The following is a 21855-nucleotide window of genomic DNA, read 5'->3' as shown; positions in this document are numbered from 1 at the left end:
ACTTAGCCCAACATTTGACACATAGTAAGCTCTCAGTAGATGTCAGCTAATAATAATGATGATGTGTAGTTATTAGAACTTATTATTATTATTATACAAGCAAGGCCAGATGCTAGTCAAATAAAAGTATTTCTGCGATTGATACAATTTTAAGTTGATACATGTGTGTGTACATGTGTGTATGTGTATATATTTACACATCCGTCACTATGCTGTCAGGATGCTTTGCTGTCCTTAGCAGGCGAGGGACGCGAGGTTTAGAATCCGGGGAGCTTCGTTTGTTCCTAGGGTGTCTGTCTGCCTGGGTTTGGGGTGGGGGAGCTGCTGTAGGCAGCGGGGGTTCGTGTCACTCCCGAGCCACTCGGGCAGCCTTCCCTCGGACATATTCTCCAGCCGCTGTGACTGTCAGAATTGCCAGGGGGACTCGATGACGTGAAGGTCCATGACTGCGCCCAAAGACTGACTCGGTATATGGGACCATCCCCTGTAGTTGTGACAAGTACCCCGAGTGACTCTGAGCCCACTGGCCTGTGTCCCGCCCTCTGAGAGGCAGCACCGACCAGGAGGTTAGCTCCTCCTGCAGTTTCACTCCATTCCCTCCCCCTGGGCTCCCTCCCCCTGGCCCCTCCCCTCTTCGCCTTCTGTCTCTCTCCACCATTTTACTCTTCCTGCTTGTTTTACCCTCACTAAAGGAAGCTATTAAACCAAATTACACACCAGACAGAATGACCATCCTAAACAAAGCAACAAACAAGTGTTGGAGAGGTTGTGGAGAAAAGGGGACCCTAGTGCACTGCTGGTGGGACTGCAGACTGGTGCAGTCACTGTGGAAAGCAGTATGGAACTTCCTCAGAAAACTAAAAACGGATCTGCCTTTTGACCCTGCAATTCCACTGCTGGGACTCCATCCTAAGAATACTAAAACACCAATTCAAAAGAACCTATGCACCCCAATGTTCATAGCAGCACAATTTACAATAGCTAGGTGCTGGAAGCAATCAAGATGCCCATCAGTAAATGAATGAATCAAAAAACTATGGTACATTTACACAATGGAATTCTATGCAGCAGAAAGAAAGAAGGAGCTCCTACCCTTTGCAACAGCTTGGATGGAGCTGGAGAGCATTATGCTAAGCGAAACAAGCCAGGCAGTGAACCACAAATACCATATGATCTCACCTTTAACAGGAACCTAAATAACAAAACAAAGAAACAAGCAAAATAGAACCAAAGACACTGAAATAGAGGCCAGGCTGACAGTGACCACAGAAGAGAGTAGAGGGAATTTAAGGGGACAATGGGAAGGGTTCACAGGAACAAACATTAAAGGACACATGGTCATAAACTAAGGGGAGGGTGGTAAGGGGAGGGAAGTAGGGAGGGGTGGGAGGGGGGACTGGATTGGGAGTAAAAAGGAGAAAACTCTATTTGAACAATGATTAAAATAAAGATACTATAAACGATTAAAAAAAACCCCAAATTACAATGTTTATATATTAAGTAAAATGTCTACACACTCAATGACCATATTTATACATTTATTTAAAACTCTTTGAAATGAATGTTTCAGGATGTCTGAGACTTCAGTGATAGAGAAATAACAGCAGCTGTGGGCACATAGTCCCAGAAAGCAGGGAAGGGGGGCTTTGCCACAGACGAGTTAAAGCCGCAGCAAGTGCACACGGGGCCGGTACAGGGCCCCTGCCTGCACAGCGGGGGCCACCTGTCCCCTTACTCCGGGGAGTGGCAGGGAGTCAGGGGCCCTAGCTGGGCAGGCCAGGTTCAGCGGCGCTGGGCCTGCTGGAGCTGCTGGAGCTGATTCCGGGATCCGGCGTGTGTGGCTTTGGACTTCACCCCAGGCTTGCACTGGAGGCCCATGGAGCCACAGCCACGTAGCTGTGGGGACGACAGGCTCTGGGGAACACGAACAAGCAAGACTGTTTTCTTGTGGCCAGGCTTCATGTGGTGTCATATCAAAAGAGACATGGTCAGCATCCAGTAAAAGCATTGACAACATTTTCAATCTTTACAGAAGTCACTTAAGGGGTGTCAATGGAGAAGGCCACTTGGAACTCCCAGCAAAACCTTTAAAAACCCTCTTTGTGCCCTGGCTGGGGTGACTCAGTGGATTGAGCGTGGGATGCAAACGAAAGAGTCGCAGGTTCAATTCCCAGTCAGGGCACATGCCTGGGTTGTGGGCCAGGTCCCCAGTAGGGGGCGTGTGAGAGGCAACCACACATGGATGTTTTGCTCCCTCTCATTCTCCGTCCCTTCCCTTCTCTAAGAATAAATAAATACAATCTTTTAAAAAATATCCTCTTTGCCTGCCTCCCCTCTGTTACCCACCATGGCATGGCAACTGTCCCAGGTCTCCAGTCTCATCCCCAGTCTCATTCCCCCTCAACGTTCCAACTCTTCCAAGTGCAGCCTGAAGCAGCTCTTCCCTGTCCCCATGCTCCCCGCCCCGCCCCCATAGATTTCTGGTGCTCTGGGCTCTCTCTCGAGCCCCTCTCTGCTCCCCCTAACTGAACTCATGCAGCCGCTCAGGCTTCAGAAAGAAGCTGGATACACGGAGAGTCCTCATTAGGAGGCAGGAGAACTCCTTCATTTAAGAACCTGTTTTGGGGACTCATTTGATAAGTTATTTTTGGACTCATCTTCTACAAATTCTAGAGGCCCTGTTACACAGTTAGACCACTGCAAAGGATTCAACTAGCTACAACCTATAACTGATAGAATAGAACTGAGAATTATTTTAACTCAATCCAACATTCAGGCAGCACTTTACTGCCCGCTTACTCTATGCCTGGCATTGTTCTAATGGGGTGTCACGCTGGAAGCTGGTTGATGTCACATCATAGCTTGAAATTGGCACAGTGGAGTGTTTGTACCGTGGGCATTGGCAAATGCTACTCTCAGGGCCTTTTCTCTCTGGAAGGCAGGTTGTCCAACACCTGGCAGCACACCACCATGCGCTTCCTGCTCCTAAGAGACTGGCATTCAGGTTGGGTACTCTGCAGATATGCAAGTGATTGAGATATTTCGGATTGTGGTCTGTGCTTTGGAGGGGATATCCTGAGTAAGAGGGGTGACAGGCCGTTTAGACAGGGCTGCTCTGGCGCTGAGACATCTGAAGTATGAGGAGTTGACAGCGTGCAAAGGGAAGCAGCATTTCAAGGAGGACGGCAGCTGGCGCAAGGACCCGCGTGGAGACGGGGCAGGTGTGGGTGTGTTCCAAGAACAGGAACTAGCCGTGGTGAGAGAAGTGGAGACAAGTGCAGGGAGCACGCCCTTGCGGACAGAGGGAGGACTTCGTACTTTTTTCGCAGGAGTAGTGGGAAATAATTCAAGGGTTTTAGGCAGGCAGGAGAAGGTAGGGGACGGACAAGGCTGAAACGAACTTGTAATTAAACTCTGATTTCACCTTGCCATGTACCATTCACATGAAAAGGGGAACTTCAGAATTGTAGAAAACCCTTTCTCTGAGGGTATAAAGATAGAGGGAAAGACCACATAAAAAGTTTAAGTTTCTGCACAGAAACAAACGTACCACAGGTAAGGAGGAAAAATGAACCTTTAACATTCAAGGGTCTGAAAACTGCAGCCGAGCCGCGGTTGCCTTGTTCTGTCGGATCCCCATCCTCCTGGGGTGCATGGAAGCCTGGCCAGTGAGGCGTCGGGTGGTACACAGGGCTTCACGGGGTCACGGGGGTGACACGCATCCGTTTTATGGTTTCGTAAGTGATTTGTAGAAAGCCCTAAGCTTCCCGAGAAACTGCGCAGCGTTAAACCTGGAGGCGAGTCTAAAGCAGTAAGGACGAGTTTCGTTCAGTGACCAGTTAGGGAAAAGAGTCCAGTGCGAATTCGGTGCAACCTGGATTTGAACAGACACCCGGAGGCGACTGGGTGGACGTAGGCCGAGCGGGGTCCGGCAGAGTCCGGGGAGGGAGTGGGTGCGAAACGCGACAGGGAGGCCCGTCCGTGTGAAACCCAGGCGGGGCCTGTTTCCTGGTGTGACTGGGGCAAGCAGTCCGTTCTGTGGGCGGCCCCAGTTAGCACAAGTAGGCACTTGAAGGGGGGCTGGGTCATCCTAGGGATGCGGCTCTGAGCTGTTAGAAACTCAGTGTTTGTTCAAGTCTTTACAGCCCAAGGCAGAGGCCTAGGTGAGAAGAGGCTCAGAGGGGCCCAGCTAGAGCTCGGTCAAGGACAAATCTTTGTCGGTGTCAAGTGCGGTTCATGAGGATGTGTGTAGATTGTATTTCCGGCGATTGAAGACATTTCCAAAGGCAGTTTTGACCACATGTGGTTTTCTTCTTCCATCCGGAACACAAGAAATTAAAACTAAAATTTCGCTATCTACTATTTGACTAGAGATAACATAAAAATATTTTAACAAAGCTCTTTAAATATCTTTAAATATATGTTTATGTAAATATGCATATACACTTACCTGAATGTGATCATAGTTCATATACTCGTTAAACTGAGATGTAATTCACATGTAATGCTGCGTTAGTTTCAGGTGTTCCGTGTAATGAGTCAGTGCAGGTGTGGGTTACAAAATGGTCTCAGCAGGAAGTAACATCCATCACCACTCAGTTACCTATTTTTCTTTTCTTGAGGTGAGAGTTTTTAAGATTTACTATCTTAGCAACTTTCAAAATCTCAACGTGGTACTATTAACTGCACTCACCATGCTGTACGTATTACCCCCAGGGCTTATTTTGTAACTGGCAGCTTGTGTCTTTTGCCCCCCTGCACCCACTTTGCCCCTCCCACATGCTCATCACCCCCCACTCTTGCAGCCACCAATAGGTTCTCTGTGTCTGTGACTTGAGATTTTTTTTGTTTCTTGTTTTGTTTTTAAGCTTTGACTCATTTTTAGAGAGGGGGAGAAAGATCAATATAAGAAACATCCATCGGTTGCCTCTCCCACACCCCCAACTGGGGGCCTGGCCTGCAACCCAGGCATGGGCCCTGACTGGGAATCAAACCAGAGACTTTTTGGTTTGCAGACTGACTTCCAATCCATTGATCTACAACAGTCAGGGCTGTTTCTTGTCTTTTAGATTCCACATATCAGTGAGATCACATGGTATTGATCTTTCTCTAGCTGGTTTCTTTCCCTTAGCATAATGCCCTCAAGATCCATTCATGCTTTTTCATTGCCAGGATTTCCTTCTTTTTTATGGCTAAATATTATTTCATTATATACGGATACCATATTTTCTCTATCCATTCATCCGCTGATGGGCACTTAAGTGCTGGGGTCCAGCTCCAGCAGCTGCAGGGATTCCCGGTGGGGGGACGGCGTCGGCAGAGGGATGACACGAGAGGTGCAGCTTCAAGCTCAACAGCCAGGCATCTCTGCTGGGCTCTTGAGTTCTTTATTTTTATACAGTTGGGTGTGTACGTGTGGCACATGTGAAAGCAATAAAAAAATGTGGTTCTTAGGGCATATTTTCTTTGTCATTGTTCTGCAGAAAATATGACACAGACATAATAGGAAGTAGCTGTCCATTGCATATTATTGTGCAAGCTTTTACCTCCTAATCTTTGCAATTAGTAACATGTTTTACCATGTTATAAAACACCTTAATTTCCTAAAGCTTAACTGAATTTTAACCTATATATTCTAAAGCTGCAAGCTGGGCACGTGGGTGGACACAGGACTGTTTTAGCTCAATGACAAAGGCCATGCAGAAGGCTTTCGTGGTCAGTGCGGTTAGTACCTGTCTCTCACTTCTCACTTCAGCCCCAGAACCCTGTCTTTCTATGCAAGTAACAATCTTTGTTGCTCAGTCCATTTGGCTATCTCCCATTCACCACGGTGTTGATGAATTTTTATTATTTGTTTCCGTCTTTGATGTCTGACCTCTTTTGCCAACAAACACCATGGGGGCCCTGATCGCTTAAGTACCTCATAGAAAGGGAGTGTATAATAATCTTTCCAGTATCCATTTATATTTACCCATCTGTCCCTTTATGATAGATTCCGGTATAGGGTAAAGGGGGATCAGTGGGCCTCAGAGTTAGAGGGGGAACAGCCCATGGATACTGGGACAATGCTGACCAAGTGTGTTTTTTGAATCTATGTCTAGCTCCCGGAGCCCTGGTTTTAAGGAATTGTGTGATAAGGGTGGGTATAGGGGCTCTTGTAGGGAGTAATCCTAGGAGTCTCTTCCATCCCCATTCTTGGAACTCTAACCCACTTAGGAGGACACTCTGGTGGGGAGTCACTCTCCAATGAGCTGTCATTTTCTTGCTTATTTCCAAAGAACTGTATTTCTTCTGTGGAATTGCCATCTGTCCCGGTTCCATGGTAAATCACACAGACCCTAAGCACGGGCAGTAATACAGTGATTAAGCAGAGGAGTGCCAGGTACTTTCCCCCGCCGTGCCTGCTGTGCGGACATGCGGCTCCCTCTGTGGCTGTGTCAGACAGCAGGGCTGGGCTGGCTCCCAGCACTTAAGCTGTTTCCATGTCTCGGTGATTGTAAACAATGCTGCAGTGAACACAGGAGGGCAGACTCTCTTTGCATTAACGCTTTTGGTTCCTTTGGAAAGAAATCCAGAAGTATGATCACTGGATCACACGGTAGCTCTATTTTTTAATTTATTGAGGAATCTCCCTGCTGTTTTCCATATTAGCTGCACCAATTTATATTCCCACCAACAGTGAACCAGAGTTCCCTTTCTTCACATCCTTGCCAACTCTTACCTTTTGTCTTATTGATAGTAACCATTGCAACAGATGTGAGGTGGCGTCTCATTGCGTTTCTGATGTGCACTCGCTGACACTGAGTGCCTTTTCACATACCTTTTGACCATCTGCATCTCTTCTCTGGAAAAACGCCTGTTCAGATCCTCTGCCTATTTTTACTTGAATGATTTGTTTTCTATTGGGTTGTATAAGTTCCTTATACATCGTGGATATCAACTCCTTATCGGATATGGTTTACAAATGGTTGCCATTCTGTAGGTTGCCTCTTTATTTGGCTGACGGTGTCCCTTGCTGTGACACACAGGAGCTGAGAGTATACCATGGTGGAAGGATGTTTGGTCTCTGTTTCATTTATTTTCACTCTCTTGTTACTGTCTTCCTTCTACTAACTTTGGGCTTCATTTTTTCTTCTTTTTCCAGTTCCTTGAGGTGCAAAGTTAGGTTGTTTACTTGAGATCTTGTTTCTTCATGTAGACATTTATCATTATGAGTTTCCCTCTTGAATTTGCTTTTGGGGCACCCATAAGTTTTGGTATGTTGGATTTCCATTTCATTTGGGTCAAGTTTTTTTTTTTTTTTTAAATCTTCCCATTGATTTTTTCCTTGATCTGCTGGTTGCTCAGTCGCATGTTAATTTCCTCCACACATTTGTGAATTTTCCCAGTTTTCTTCTTGTAATGGATTTCTAGTTTCATACCATTGTGATCACAAAAGATGCTTGGTATGACTTTAGTCTTCTTAAATTTATTAACTTCTTTTCTCTGACCTAATATGGTCTATCCTGGAACATGGTCCAGGTACACTTGAAGACAGTGTGTGTTCTATTGTGTTTGGGTGGAATGTTCTGTACATATTTGTTACACGTGATCCAATGTGTCTCTTAAGGCCAATGTTTCCTTATTGATTTTCTGTCTATGACCTATTCATTGGTGAAAGTGGGGCACTAATGTTCTGTAGTATTACTGAATTTTTGTCTATTTCTCCTTTTAGTTTTGTTAATATTTGCTTTGTATATTTTGGTGTTCCTATGGTGGGTACATAAATATTTACAAAGGTTATATCCTCTCATTGGTTTGACCCCTTGATCATTATGTAGTTAGTGTCCTTCTTGGTCTCTGATTTACCTTTGTCTTGGAGTCTGTTTGTCTGATAAAAGTAGAGCTACCCAACTTTCTTTGGACTTCTGTTTGCATAGGATATCTTTTTCTAGCTCTTCACTTTCAGTCTCTGTGTCCTTTTTTAAAAATATATTTTGATTATGCTGTAACAATTGTCCCATTTCCCCCCCTTCACTCCCCTCCACCCTGCACACCCTCTCCCATTCACATCCCCCCCATTAGTTCATGTCCATGTGTCATAAGTTCTTTAGCTTCTACATTTCCCATACTGTTGCCCTCCATTTTCTACCTACCATTTACGCCATTTATTCTCAGTACCTTTTCCTCTCTCTCCTCCTCCCACTCCCCTGTTGCTAACCCTCCATGTGATCTCCATTTCTGTTGTTCTGTTCTAGTTGTTTGTTTAGTTTCTTTTGTTTTTGTTTTAGATGTGGTTGTTAATAATTGTGAGCTTGCTGTCATTTTACTATACATGTTTTTTTATCTTTTTCTTAGATAAGTCCCTTTAACATTTCATGTAATAAGGGCTTGGTGATGATGAACTCCTTTAACTTGACCTTATCTGGGAAGCACTTTCTCTGCCCTTCCATTCTAAATGAAAGCTTTGCTGGATAGAGCAATCATGGATGCAGGTCCTTGCTTTTCATGACCTGGAATACTTCTTTCCAGCCCCTTCTGACCTTCAAGGTCTCTTTTGAGAAATCAGCTGACAGTCTGATGGGAACTTCTTTGTAGGTTACTGTCTCCTTATCTCTTGCTGCTTCTAGGATTCTCTCCTTCATTTTATCTCAGGTAATGTAATTATCACGTGCCTTGGTGTGTTCCTCCTTGGGTCCAACTTCTTTGGGACTCTCTGAGCTTCCTGGACTTCTTAGAAGTCTATTTCCTTTGCCAGATTGGGGAAGCTCTCCTTTATTATTTGTTCAAATCACTTTTCCACTTGTTGCTCTTTCTCTTCCCCTTCTGGTACCCCTATAATTCAAATGTTGGAACATTTAATGATGTCCTGAAGGTTCCTAAGCTTCTCCTCATTTTTTTAAAATTATTTCTTCATTCTTTTCTGTTTGGTTGTTTCTTCCTTCTGGTCCTCTCCATTGATTTGAGTACCAGTTTTCTTCCCATCACTATTGGTTCCCTGCACATTTTCCTTTATTTCACTTAGTGTAGCCTTCATTTGTTCATCTAATTTGTGACAAATTCAACCAATTCTCTGAGCATCCTGATCACCAGTGCTTTGAACTGTGCATCTGATAGGTTGGCTATCTTTCGGTCGCTTAAAAGTACTGCTTGTGGGGCTTTCAATTCTGTTTGAGCCATCTTTTTTCTTTTCTTTGGTCTGGTTGTGCCTGTTACATATGAGGGGCAGAGCCTTAGGTGTTCAGGGCGGGGCACCCCAGTCGCTGGGTTGTGACGTTGTACGTGGGGGTGGGGTCCCAGAGGAAACAATGGCACTTGCTCTGCTCTCTGTTGGACCTCAGTCCCTTCCGCTGCTTCTCCCGAGCAAACTAGGCCCCTTTGGTACCAATTCCCATGTGGGTGGGCTTGTGCATGCTGTGGGACTTTCCAGTGACCTCTCCTGTGAGACTGGGAGTCTCTCCCTGCGCCTCAACCCCCACAGGTGTTTTCAATCAGTGCCCCGAGGCTCTATTTCCCAGCAATATATCCTGGGTTGTGTGCAGTTCCTTGCTTCACAATTCTGGCCTCGCTGGGTCTGTTGGTTGCCACCCCTCGGCCGGGGTCTGCCAGCTGCCACTTGTGTGCTCAGGGTCCACCCTCTCCGGTGTTATGCGCCCCGGATGCCTCACGTGCCTGGTCCCAACACTCTCTGCACCTTGACCCGCGCCTGGCTGCCCAACTCCGCCCCTCCTACTGGTCTGGATGAACATGTCTATTTTAACTCCTTGGTTGTCCGACTTCCATACAGTTCAGTTTTCTGTCAGTTCTGGTTATTATTCTGTTTCTAAATAATTGTTGTCCCTATCTTGGTTGTGCGAGGAGGCAGTGTGTCTACCTACGTCTCCATCTTGGCCGGAAGTCAGTCTCTGTGTCCTTACACCTGAAGTGAGTCTCTTTAGGCAACACATAGATGGGTCATGTTTTTTGTCCATTCAGCCACTGTCTGTTGATTGGACAATTTAGTCCTTTTGTACTTAAAGTAATTATTGATAGGTATGTACTTATTGCTATTTTCTTAATTGTTCCCTGGCTTTGTTCTTTTGCTTTCTTACCTTGCTGTACCTTTGTGATTTGATGATTTTCTGTAGTGCTGTGCTTGGATTCCTTTAGCTTTTGTGTATGTGCTGTAGGTTTTTGCTCTGTGGTTACTTGAGGCTTACACAAGACATCGTAGGGGTATTACAGTATATTTCATGTTAATAACAACTGAAGCTCAAATTCATTCTGAAGTTCTGCATTTTTACTCCCCACCACGTTTAACATTTCTGATGTCACCACCTACAGCTTTTGATCTTGTATATCCATTAACATATTATTGTATAGTTTTTGCTAATTTTGGTGTGGGGCAGAGAGCAAACACAGATGACATCTGCCAGCGTTCACAGCCTTTGGAGAGGACTGTAGTCAGCCCTGTATGTTGAAATAGAAGCCTGGCCCTCGGGCCACAGGCACGGAGATCAGCCAGTAGGCCTCTCTCACAGCAGGTGCGTTTCATTCAGTCTGTTGTCTCTGCACCGTGCCCTGGTGGGGGAGGGCAGGCAGCCAGTTAAGAACTGTTCTTAGTTGTTACTGTCCTGTGGGACCCGAGAACATAAACCCTGCTGGCCACCAGAGCCAGGTGACCGAGAAGTGTCTGTCCCCAGGGTGGCAGCCACAGACACCGGGGTACCAGACATATGTGCAAACTCTTTTACAGAAGATACCGGTGACCCTCAGAGAGCCGAGGGAGAGTGTAAAGATGGTACTCACTGGTTTCTCTCTTTAGAGAGTATTTCAGGGGTCTCCTAGATGTCTCTGTTCAATTAGATGCCTGCCCCCAGAATGGTGCTTTACTTTAAGATAAACAAATGAGCTTCTCTTACAGACAAGCTCGGATGTGTTTCAGGGGGCTCCCTCTCTGCTGGGAGATACCTCTTCCCTGGAGGGGTATCCAGGTAGACCCACAGGAGTCCTTTAAGAGCCGTTTCCCAGTTTGATACAGTCTTGTGGATGCAAGCCCTGGAGGCTTTCAGAGCTAGGTGTTTTCTGAGGCTTGTATTTCAGGTGCATGTCTGGATAGTCGGGGTGCCAGATGTGAGGTTCGAACCCTTGGCTCCTCAGGAAGAAGCTTAGAACCGGGGGTTCCCTCCTAATTGCTGCACCAGGGGTGGGGTTTACGGCTGGATTGTATCTCAGATTCTCCTATACACTTTCATTTTCATTTTTCTTCTTTCCCAGCTTTAACAAACGTTTTCAATTACAGTCGACATTCAACATTATTTTACATTTTGGGGAGGAGAGCATAGTTAGACATTTATTTAATTTACAAAGTGATTCTCCCCAGTAAGTCTAGCACCCATGTGGCACCACATATAGTTATTACAATAGTATTGACTGTCTTCTCTAGGCTGTGCGTCACATCCCGGTGACTGTTCTGTAACTGCCGACTTGTTTCTAATCCCTTCACCTTTTTCACCCAGCACCACCCCCGCCCAAGCCCCCTGTCATCTGGCACCCCTCAGTGAATTCTCTGTATTAGAGTCTCTTTCTGTTTCTCTCCTACACATTTTGATGTGGGTTTTTCTCTTTGGTCTAATGTATAGGAGTCGTTCGGCTAGTTTTGGAGTTTCTTTCAGAGGAATTTGCTGCCATGTGTCACTGTAGAGTTAGTGTGTCTGTGGGAGAAGGGGAATTCAGGGTCCTCTGATGTCACCATCTTGACCCAGAACCTTCACGGACTTTCTATAGTTTCTCCACAATGTCGTTTTCTGTGTAAAAGGGATTTTTTATGCCAACAAATATCAAAACAAGGCCTTTTCATGTTTCATTGTGTATGTTCTCCAAAAGTTACTTTTCAATTCCTTTAGCAGTTTCATATTGTTGAACGTGTAGACCATTTCAGATTCTTTTTCTATTATAAATAACCGCCATGGGCATCCTTGTGCTCACGTTTTGTCTAGCTAGGCAGTTATCTCCTCGGGTAAGTCCCTGGTAATTGGATGGGTAGGTGGGAGGGAGTGCCCCTTTTTCCTTTTGATGTGTGGTGCTCAACTTCCCTTTGGGAAGGTTGTAGCAATGCCCAGGACCCCACTGTGGCTCGTTTGCCTCCTGATTTTGTCTTTCCATCTTTGCTGATCTCACTGTGCTTAGATAGTATCTCTTTGTTATTCCAATTAGTGTTTCTTTGATTAGGAATGAACGAAATTGTTCTTTTCATACTGTAACTGGTTGTTTCATATTTTTTAGCTTGCTCATTCCTAACAGCTCCTTGCCTGTTTTTCAATCTGGTTTTTAAAACAGTGATCTGTGAGAATCTTTCATATATGGCGTTGGTCATTAAGTTCCTTTAGTTTTTTCTCTATGATGGCTCTAGTAATGCATAGTTGTCTTTAACTTCATTTGAAACAATTTTTGTTAGATTGTATTGTGACAGCTGTCATATCAGCATGTTTTTAAAAACTTAACCAAAATTGGTGAATTTTTGTGCAGCCATTTTAATATTGAAGATGGAAGATGACGCACAACACTTTTGGTATATCATGTTTTACTATTTCAAGAAAGGGGAAAACAACTGAAATGCAAAAATTTTGTGCAGTATGTGGAGAAGGTGCTGTGACTGATTAAACATGTCAAAGTGGTTTGCAAAGTTTCTTGGTACTATTGACATTTGGCCAGAATAATTCTTTGCTGTGGGTTGTATTATGCATTGGAAGATGTTTAGCCACACCCCTGGCCCCCACCCACTAGAAGCCAATAGTGGGAGAGAGCCAAAACACTCAAAATATCCAAATCAATAAAGTTATTGGGAAAAATGAAAATTTTTTTTTATTTTATGGAAAAATAAATGGACTTTATGGCCAACCCAGTAGATAAAGGACTTTATTTTTCTGTCATGTTGCAAATATTACCGCTTTCCACTTACAACTTTCCAATTGCCTTTCATTCTTACGTTCTTTCTCTGTACAGAAACTAAGTTCTTATAACTTAACTTTATCAATCTCTTTCTTTATAATTTCTGATTAGGATAATCAAAATCCACATCTCTTTTTCTAGTCCTTCTGCAGACTTCTTTTGGGGGATCAGGTGTGTAAACTTACGGAAGCATAACATTCACATATCCAAGTGTCCCAATCATTCCTGTCCTCATTGCCTCAGCCTCTTTTCAGAGTGACCGCATCCCAGACTCTGGCCCAGAATTCTCGAGCTGCCCTCTTCAGGCCATCAGAGTATGTGAGGGTCAGGCCAGCTAGCCCTTCATTATTTACTGAATAACCTAGTTTTTACTCATATTCCCAGAATTACTGGGTCTGTATGCAGCCCCACTGTTTCAGTCCGTTGACCGGTCTGGTATTGTCCTTGTCATATGACAGTGTTAGATGATATTTATGGTGCAACTTCAAAACTGGCTGCCCAAGCCCTACCACATCGCTCTTCTCAGATACGTTTCAGAATCATTTAGTTATATTCTGCCTCCCTCCTATTAAGATCTAATTATTAATTTGTTAAATGTATCAGTTAATGTAGGAAAAAGTGTTTTTTTTTTTTTTTTTTGCATTGTCTTACTCAGATCAAGGTTTGTGCTTCCATCGGTTCAATGTTCCTTCTACGCCCCTCAGTGGAATTTTTGTGGTTTCTTCAAATAGATCCCGCCCATCTGGTTTACTCTTAGGCATTTTACGGCTTTTCATTGTTATTGCAAATAGATTACTTTCTTTCATTATAACTTCTCATTTAACATTCTAACAAGTTATTTGCACTTACAGAGGTTATTGAGTTTTTGTCTATTGACTTTTAAAGAACTAATTCATTCTGGATGGTTTTTCATTTGAGTCTCCTGAGTTATTCAGGTTTATACTTGTGTCCTGTGACTTTTGTTTCTCCGTGTTGAATCCTTCCAGCTAGCATTTTCACATGCTTAAGGTTTCATTGCTTACAAAATGTAAACTGAACCCTACCGACTAGCTCTTTCCAGCCAAACAACTTAAAAGGGCTCCTTCTCCTGGTCCTCATTTCCTTCCGCCGGCTCACACCTTCACCCTCTTCCACCTGGCTGCCGCCATCCCGACTCCGCCAAAATGATTCCTGGCGAGGCCTCTGGTGACCGCCACATCTCTAAACCCAGGTGTGGTGTTAGTCCGACTCTCCTGTGACCTCTCCCTCACGTAGCGGACTGACGGCCACGCCCTTGCTCTCTGCAAGGTTCCGTGGTTTCCCTCCTGCATCCTTGGCTCTTCCTTCTCCATCTCTGTGTGTACTGTCCTCTCCTCTTTATTTCTGAGGATTCGTTTTGCTCAATATTAGACCCTCAGCTTTTCATAGTTTACTCTCCACTTAGGTGATCTCACCTGTTTTTTTATGTTAATGACCAACTCTTGGCTCATGATTCCCAAATGTGCATCTCTGGTCTCGGCCTTTCTTCTGAACTCGATTCACACATCCAATCTCCTCGTCAACATTTCCTCTTAAATGTCCCCAAATCACCTTCAATCCAGCACGTCCAAAGTTAAACTCATGGCTCTTCTGCCCAAATCCGAGTCTCTTCCAGTTGCTGTCAGTGAATGCCATCACCGTCCAACCTGGAGTTGTCCTCCTCTATTCCCGTTTCTCATCATCACATCCATTCCTCCCACATGTGGCTTTAACAGCCTAACGGATGCTGAGCCATCGTCATCTGTCCTTCCACCACGGGCATGTGCTGGTCCAGACTACCACCACCTCTCACTGGACCGGGTCCTGGCTGGTCTCCTGGGTGTTCTCGCTGTCATTTAAGTCATTTTCTTTACTGCCTCCTAGGGACCTGGCATGATTCTTGTGCTTTAACCTTTCCTTGTCTTGCCCTTCCCGTCCTCATAAAGACCAAAATCCTCAACATGATTCACAGGTTGCTCACTAGCTACCAAGATGAGGGCCCATCTTAAACTCTCTCACCTGCTGTTTGCTTAGCTATAAACAGTCTGGTGGTTCTTGTTTTTTCCTGGGGCTTTTTCACTTGCTGTTACTGGCAGCCACTCCCCGCCCCACCCCTTGGCCCCCACCTCCAGGCAGCTGTGATTCATTCCCTGCTTAGGAAAGCCCGCCCTCTTGCCCTAAACTAACTTTGGTCTCCCTGTTATGAGCTCTTCAGGGACTTCCCGATTTCCCTTCTTATTATCAGATCGTAGTTGCCCATCTGCCAGGCTCCTTAAAATCTTCCTCTTCCAAGAGACTTTAGGCTCTGTGAAGACAGGGATATATGTGCATTTTGCTAACTTTTTATCCCTACTTCCTTCTCCAGGGCCTGGCTTACAGGAGGGACTTGGAACATGTTGTGAGTGGTGTTTTAGCTGGCTTTTTTTGTGTGTGTAAACAAATTTATTTTTCCTATTAATTTTGTATTTAACGATTTTACTGACATATCATGGATCAGCTTGGGTCCTCAGAAAAGTGAATGCAACCCCGGAAGTAATTCCATCCCTGTGACTATGCGAGGGGTCTGTTGGGAAATACCTGGGAGAGGGGGCAGGAGTGGCAGAGAGAGAACACATCACGGTGCAGGCGTGCCAGCAGCAAGGGTCTCATATAGCTAGCGTTTGCCCCTTTCAGTGAAGCGCCGAGTTTTACGTGCCAGGACTTTATTTACAAATCTTGAAGCAATACTCACACATGAGATGGTGGCTGGGTTTTATCTTTTCTAGGTTCTCATTACCATCCAGGTTTCATTAAAATGAAATGAACTTTTCTTCTTTCCCTGGAACCTGTTCCTGCCTGAGGTCGGAAAGAACCGATCTGTGAAGGCCGGACCCTGGCACTTTCCAGGACGCGCTTCTGCAGGCGCGCTCTTCTGGTCATCTCTGTTGCTTTTAAATCTTCTGAGTAAATGTGTCAGGAAGCTTGTTTTATTGAGTATCTCTTGTTCAAATTTTTAAGCAAAGAACTGGGGATAGTATTTCCATGGCTCTTTCATCCCCTGTATTAGTGACTGTTTTCTTTTATGCTCTTAATTCCATGCCTTTATGATTTTTCACTTTCACAACTAGCTTTTTTTTTTTTTTTTTTTTCCCAAAATAACCCTGGGGTCCATTTTCCAAGTCAAATTTAACTTATCACTCAGGCTTGTGTTTCTATCAATTCTTTTGCACATTTCTTGTTTATTAACCTATTTTATTAACAAGTCAGTTTATTTTGGGGTTTACTAACAAAACCTACAATTATTTTGGGACCACTTTCTGAATATAATAATATGCTTGTAGAATTTCAAATACAGAAATGTATATCCTCGCTGCCTCTTAATAGTTTGGGGCATATTCCTCCCAATGCTTTCCTAGGTATGTATTTGTCTCTCAGTGTGCCTGTGTTATCAGTAATATTTGTGTACATGCAAATGTGTATATCCTTATATACTTATAATGTATGTATGGCATATATACACACAGATATATGTGCATGCATAGACATACTTTTTACTTAATTACGAAGCTGAGGTCTCTGGGAGGGCGGGCCAGGCCTCTCACAGATCTGAAATGGCTGAGAGCGCGGGAAGACTGGCTGGGGTTCCCGTGTAAGGACAGGGGCTTGCATGATTTAAGTCTCCCACCAGGGCCAAAGGAAGTAGCACTCAAGATTTTTTTATAAGCTGTCCAGAGGTTGGGGACCGAGAGGAAGAGGGCAGGGTGAGGCTTAAAGGCTGGCAGGAGCCACCTTACGGAGCCAGACTCCTCTTCACGCCAAGTATCCATATCTGTGAGTATGCATGGAGCGAGCCTGTGTGTGACACACACACCCACACACACATGTACATGCTGCAACTGCCTTTTCTCATTAACCCTCTCATGTCAGTGCATGTAGTCAGCCTCCTTTTTTCAAGTAGGTGCACAGATCTCCGATGCGTGGGTGTGTCATAGTCACTGTCTTACGAATAAGTTGCTCCTATGCCGTTTCTCTGAGGTTTTACTACGGGAAGCTGACCACTGTGCACACCACACCTTTGCACATGTGTAGCTGTGTTAGTCATTTGACACAGTCCTGGAGCTCTTTTACGTTCCAGATGCTGTGTAAGCCAAGGTCCCAGGTTCTCTGAAGTTACGGCCTAGTGGAGAATGGACACAGGACAGTTACACGTTAGATGTGAGCAGTGCTACACAATCAAGTAACACAAGGAAAGGAGAGCATGCTGAGGGCGGGCCTCCACACTGCGGCAGACACCCGAGAGAGACGGGGATGTTAGCGGGAGAGGCGGAATTTGGTAGAACAACTCTACTGAGTGGTTTCTGGGTCAAAGGGCGTGCATACTTTAAATTATGATGTGTTTATCAAATTTATTTTTGAAAATTCATACATTCCATGACATAACATTAATGCATTCTTAAACAAGCATCCGTTTCCTTCCATTGTCACCAAAAAGGATAGTGACCTTTTCTTTGAAATGTCTTTTGCTTTGGTGCAAAATAAATGATACCATCTTCATTTGTAATTTGCTCACTTTCAGCAAGGCTGAGCATCTGTTATTATCCATTTGCCTGCTTTTTACTTTTTCTACAGGCCATTAGTCACTTATTACTATAATACAGATATTTGTTGTTTGCTTTTGGATTTTACTATTTTTTTGCATACAAAACAAACATTTTTTGTAGCTAATTTACCAATTACTTTCATGTGAGTTCATGTTTTGTGTTACACACAATGGCCTTCACCGCTTGTTCATCCATCGTTCTAGAACACTGCGAGTTCAAAGGCTTTCAACGTCTCATCTACTTGATGCTTAAGGCCTGAGGTAAGGCGCTGGCATTAAAGAGCAATGGAACAATGTCGCCCTGGTTGTTCCCAGGCCGTCGGTCTTCTTCTTGTCTGGCTCCTCTCAACTCATCAGTTACAACTGCCCCCGTTATAACACAGCAACTTTCCAGACCCTCAGATCTGTTCCTGCACCAGTCACACTGCTGGTGATGGAAACTCGGATGGCTCTTAGGCCAACGACCCCCTCAGGCTCTCCCACCCCCACACGTTTCCCCAAGTTTCCTCACTTATTTCAAATTAACTTTAAATGGAAGGAAATTTACTCCAAAATTGACTTTTAAAAATCTGAGATTTTGAGAATCCATTAAAATTATGGGTTACTTTGGTGAGAATTATGCTATAATACTGCATTTCCCCATCTAAGAACTAAATAGACTTATTGCCTCTCAGAATTTTCTTCTTATAGTTTATTTAAGTATTTTACTTTGTTTGTCATTAGCTGTGTCCCACAAATTTGTTACATTTTTAGTACACTGAATGTTATTTATTTTTGAGATTGCCTTGACCTGTGGTTTAGGTTTTCCAGAGATTGTGCCGTTATCTTTGTTATTTATAGCTTGATTCCATTTTAGGCAGAGGACCCATTCTATAATTCTAAAAGATTCTTTAACATCTGCTGAGGTTCATTTTATTGCCCAGAATCTGGTCTGTTTTGCTGAGTGTTGTGCCAGCTGGGAGAGCCTGCGCATCCTGCGGCTGCTGGGGGTGGTGCGTCAGTCAATTCTGGTGGCTGCTGGTGGTGTACAGTTTATTTTTAAATCCCCCTGCTTATTTGCTACCTAGTTCTATCAATTGCCAAGAGAGGGGTGCTTGTCTCCAGTGTATGTGGATTTATCTATTTCTCCTGTTTTTACTCAGTGCATTTTGAAGCTCTTTTGCTTGGTGTACAAACCTTTCATATGGTCTTGTTGGACTGGGCTGACTTTTAGAAGTAGAGATTATCAGCTTTCTTTATGGCGTAGTGAATCTGAAGTGGGGCCCGGAAACCTGCATTTTAACAAGCTTCCTAGATTTTCATAATCAGGTATTAGTTAGAAATCTTGCTTGCAAATGACAGAAATTGACTTTGGTTAACAGAAAGAAATTTATTGAAAGAATGTCCAGTAGCGCCCACTGGACTACTCAAGTCCTTCTGGGAAGCAGAGCCCTGGCCGCCCACCCACCCACCCGCACCCCAGGGGAGCCCAGGAGACGAAGCACTTGTTCTCCCTGTTCCTGGCTGGATGAGCTGTTTTCCGAGCTGAGCTCAGGCCTCAGGGTTCCCACCCCCTAGGACACTGAACTAGGTGCAGAGGATGTGAGGTGGGGGTAGTTTAAAACTCATTTCATTGGTGGCGAGGATTTTGATGTCCAATAATGAAAGGGGCAGCAACAGCAGGATTTAGGCACACGCCTAAACTTGGCACGATCTGGTTACGATCCAGGCTGCCCGGTCTCTTGGTTTCCACACCTTTTCTGAGCCTGCTTTCCCAGTCTTATACAATCGATGGATATATGCATATATACACACGTTTATAAAACTCCTGTTTGGGGAAAATTGTGTATACCTCGCTTTGGGAAATAAAATCAGAAATGGTACCTATTACTTGAGAGAATGAACTTAGAGAATGGCTATAACGTGTCTTACGTGTTTGGTGAATCCTTATTTCACCTTTGGCGTGAGGATCAGTTTAGAAGTAACTGGGGCACAATAAACTAAGTCACCCTTGGTGACCTGCAGGTTCTTCTGGACACATCGTTGCTGGGCGCCCTGTGTCTTTTCGCGTCTGTCTGTGTTGTATGCGCCATTTCTGCATTTACTCTCCCCATTGAGACCAAAGGCCGGGCCCTCCAGGTAAGTGGTGCAGGAATCTCTTAACTACTCTCAAGCATCACCTTCTGAACAAAGAAAATGAACATGGAGTACAGAAGTCCTTTTAGGCAGTCATGACAACACTACCATGTGCTAACACTGAGGCTGAGCATGTTCCAACAGAAAAACTGCGCACCCCTTTTCCTGCACGTAACTTTGAGCAGCACTGACGTTAAAGTAACCAATTAACCAATTCAAACGTCTGCTTCCTGTTAAAAGTTACAGCTTGATCCAGGGACCACAGTGAAAGAGAGTTGTTGAGGTCTTAGCATTACCCTTCCCACTTTGCCCCCTGGATTTAAGCACTGCCGCAGGACTAAAGGTGGCCCGAGAAGCCGAAATGGCTTTGTGTTGCCCTTAGGGTGACAGGGTGTGTACACAGTGGTCCAGCTGCCTTTCCCCTAGCACCATCCGCCCATGGGAAGAGCTCAGTCGAAAGCTTCAGCTGCACCAGTTGCCGCTCAAGACACCTGTTTACCGTGTCCCAGTGTGCAAGTCTGCGCCCGCAGTCAAGGCTGTAGAAGACAGGGCCTCCCATCCCTCCCTGTGTCCTGACCAAAGTGTAGGTGGCAGCACTGAGGTTTTCCTGCCTTAAACACACAGCTTGTTGCTGGAACACAAGGACATGTGTGCACGCATGTATACAAGCACAGGGAAAGTGAGAACAGCTGGGCCTGGTCTTGAGTTGCTGTCCCTGAATGAGGCTGTTAGTCGTGATGCCTCTCCACTGCCTGTGAGTTGCCCTCTCCCCCATGTCCCAGTCATCGTACACCACAGACGCGTCCGTGTTCGTGTTGGTACAGACGTGTTTTGTTGTCTGTGAGTAGCTGTAAGGAAGGCACTACAAAGGAAAGAACACGTCACTCTTGGTATGTTCTTCCTAGGTCCAAAATACACTACTTTTTAAAAACCCTAGTGTATCTCTAAGGTAACAATATGCATTTTAATTCGATGATTCCTATCATTCCTTCTAATCTTATATGGAGGGAGTATCACATCCTTCACACAAAAGAGGAAACTAAGGCAAAAGTAAGTCAAGTAACTTGTATAGTGGAACACACCAGTTTGCAGTAGGACTGGAATTTAAAATGAATTGCAAAATTAAGCGAGGTTAAACCTGAATATGTTCCCACGCTTATTAAGTAGTACCACCACATAGAGCAGGAAACCAGGATCGCTACACCTCGGTGCTCTATGGATTTCCAGCCGAGGTCATGTCCACCGAAGAAGGCCCAGCCCTCCTCCTGCTGACTGGGACCTGATGTTAGCATTGGGGCGGAGTCATGACACACGTGTGTTCGTAAGGCTTTCGAATACAACTCTGACGTGCCTGCTTAGTACACAGGGCTGGGCACACAGAGCCACTGAGTGCCTCTGTGTCTTTGGAGAAATTTTGAAAGGTGTGTGTCTCACAGTCTTGTGAACATTTAACATATGAAACTAGTGGCTGACACAATAAAACTAGAAATGTTTGAACATGCTGAAAAAATTTTACTTCCAACAATAGTTTGGATAAATCAATGTGGTTAATAGTTGAATAATTCTAAAGTACAATTCTATTAATTTTGATGAGCCTGGTAAACTAAACTCTTGAAAGAGGATATTTATAACGTCATTTTTTTTCCCTGAATGACTGCCTGTATTGCACTAGAATAGCTGAATTTTAAAGCGATCATTGCATTGTCAGGTACACAATGGTAAGTTTTCCTTTTAAGTTTATTAAAGAGCCTTCTATTACTAGTTTCTAGTGCCAGACAGCTGAATATGAATGGGGAGAAGGCTTTCTTTTTATTAAATGTATTGATCTATTAAATAACTTTTTTCTAGCAAATGAAATGAAGACCTGCAAACCCATCTACCAAAGAAAAATGCATTTTATCTTCAAGAAGAGCTGTGGCACCTTCTTCAAAACCTGCTTTTATGTCTGTGTGCTACTGGGCAACTAAGAAACCAATTATTTAAAAAAAATAAGGCACACAAGAATAAGGTGGGTTAACTGCATATCGATCTCTTCTCTAAGAGCCAATATACACAGAACTCACATGGAAGATACGTTGAAACTGGGAAGGCATGCCTGTGGGAGACAGCTGGGGAACGGCGGCTCTTCTTCCTTGACATTGTGGCCTAACCTTCAGTAGGTGAATAATTTTCAGACAAAACACACGTACAGTTGATATTCTCCCATAAAGTCTATAGCAAAAGTTAGACTGTCTGAGACTTTGTAGCTAAGACAA

General features: G+C 44.4%; 1 protein-coding gene across 1 annotated transcript in view; it reads left to right on the top strand.

Annotated features, from left to right (window-relative positions):
• The window catches only part of SVOPL (SVOP like), a 59920-nt gene extending 38393 nt beyond the window's left edge, over positions 1–21527 (top strand). Inside the window, exons 14-15 of the mRNA XM_036010945.1 lie at positions 19490–19603; positions 21449–21527. Of these exons, the coding sequence (XP_035866838.1) occupies positions 19490–19603; positions 21449–21460 (126 nt within the window). The 3' untranslated portion in view covers positions 21461–21527. The remainder of the gene's footprint in view (positions 1–19489; positions 19604–21448) is intronic.
• The last annotated feature ends 328 nt before the right edge of the window (positions 21528–21855 follow it).

Source organism: Phyllostomus discolor, chromosome 10 (assembly GCF_004126475.2).
Source record: "Phyllostomus discolor isolate MPI-MPIP mPhyDis1 chromosome 10, mPhyDis1.pri.v3, whole genome shotgun sequence".
Taxonomy (NCBI): Eukaryota; Metazoa; Chordata; class Mammalia; order Chiroptera; family Phyllostomidae; genus Phyllostomus; species Phyllostomus discolor.
The sequence above is the reverse complement of the archived record's forward strand: the minus strand, read 5'-3'. Positions and strand labels throughout refer to the sequence as shown.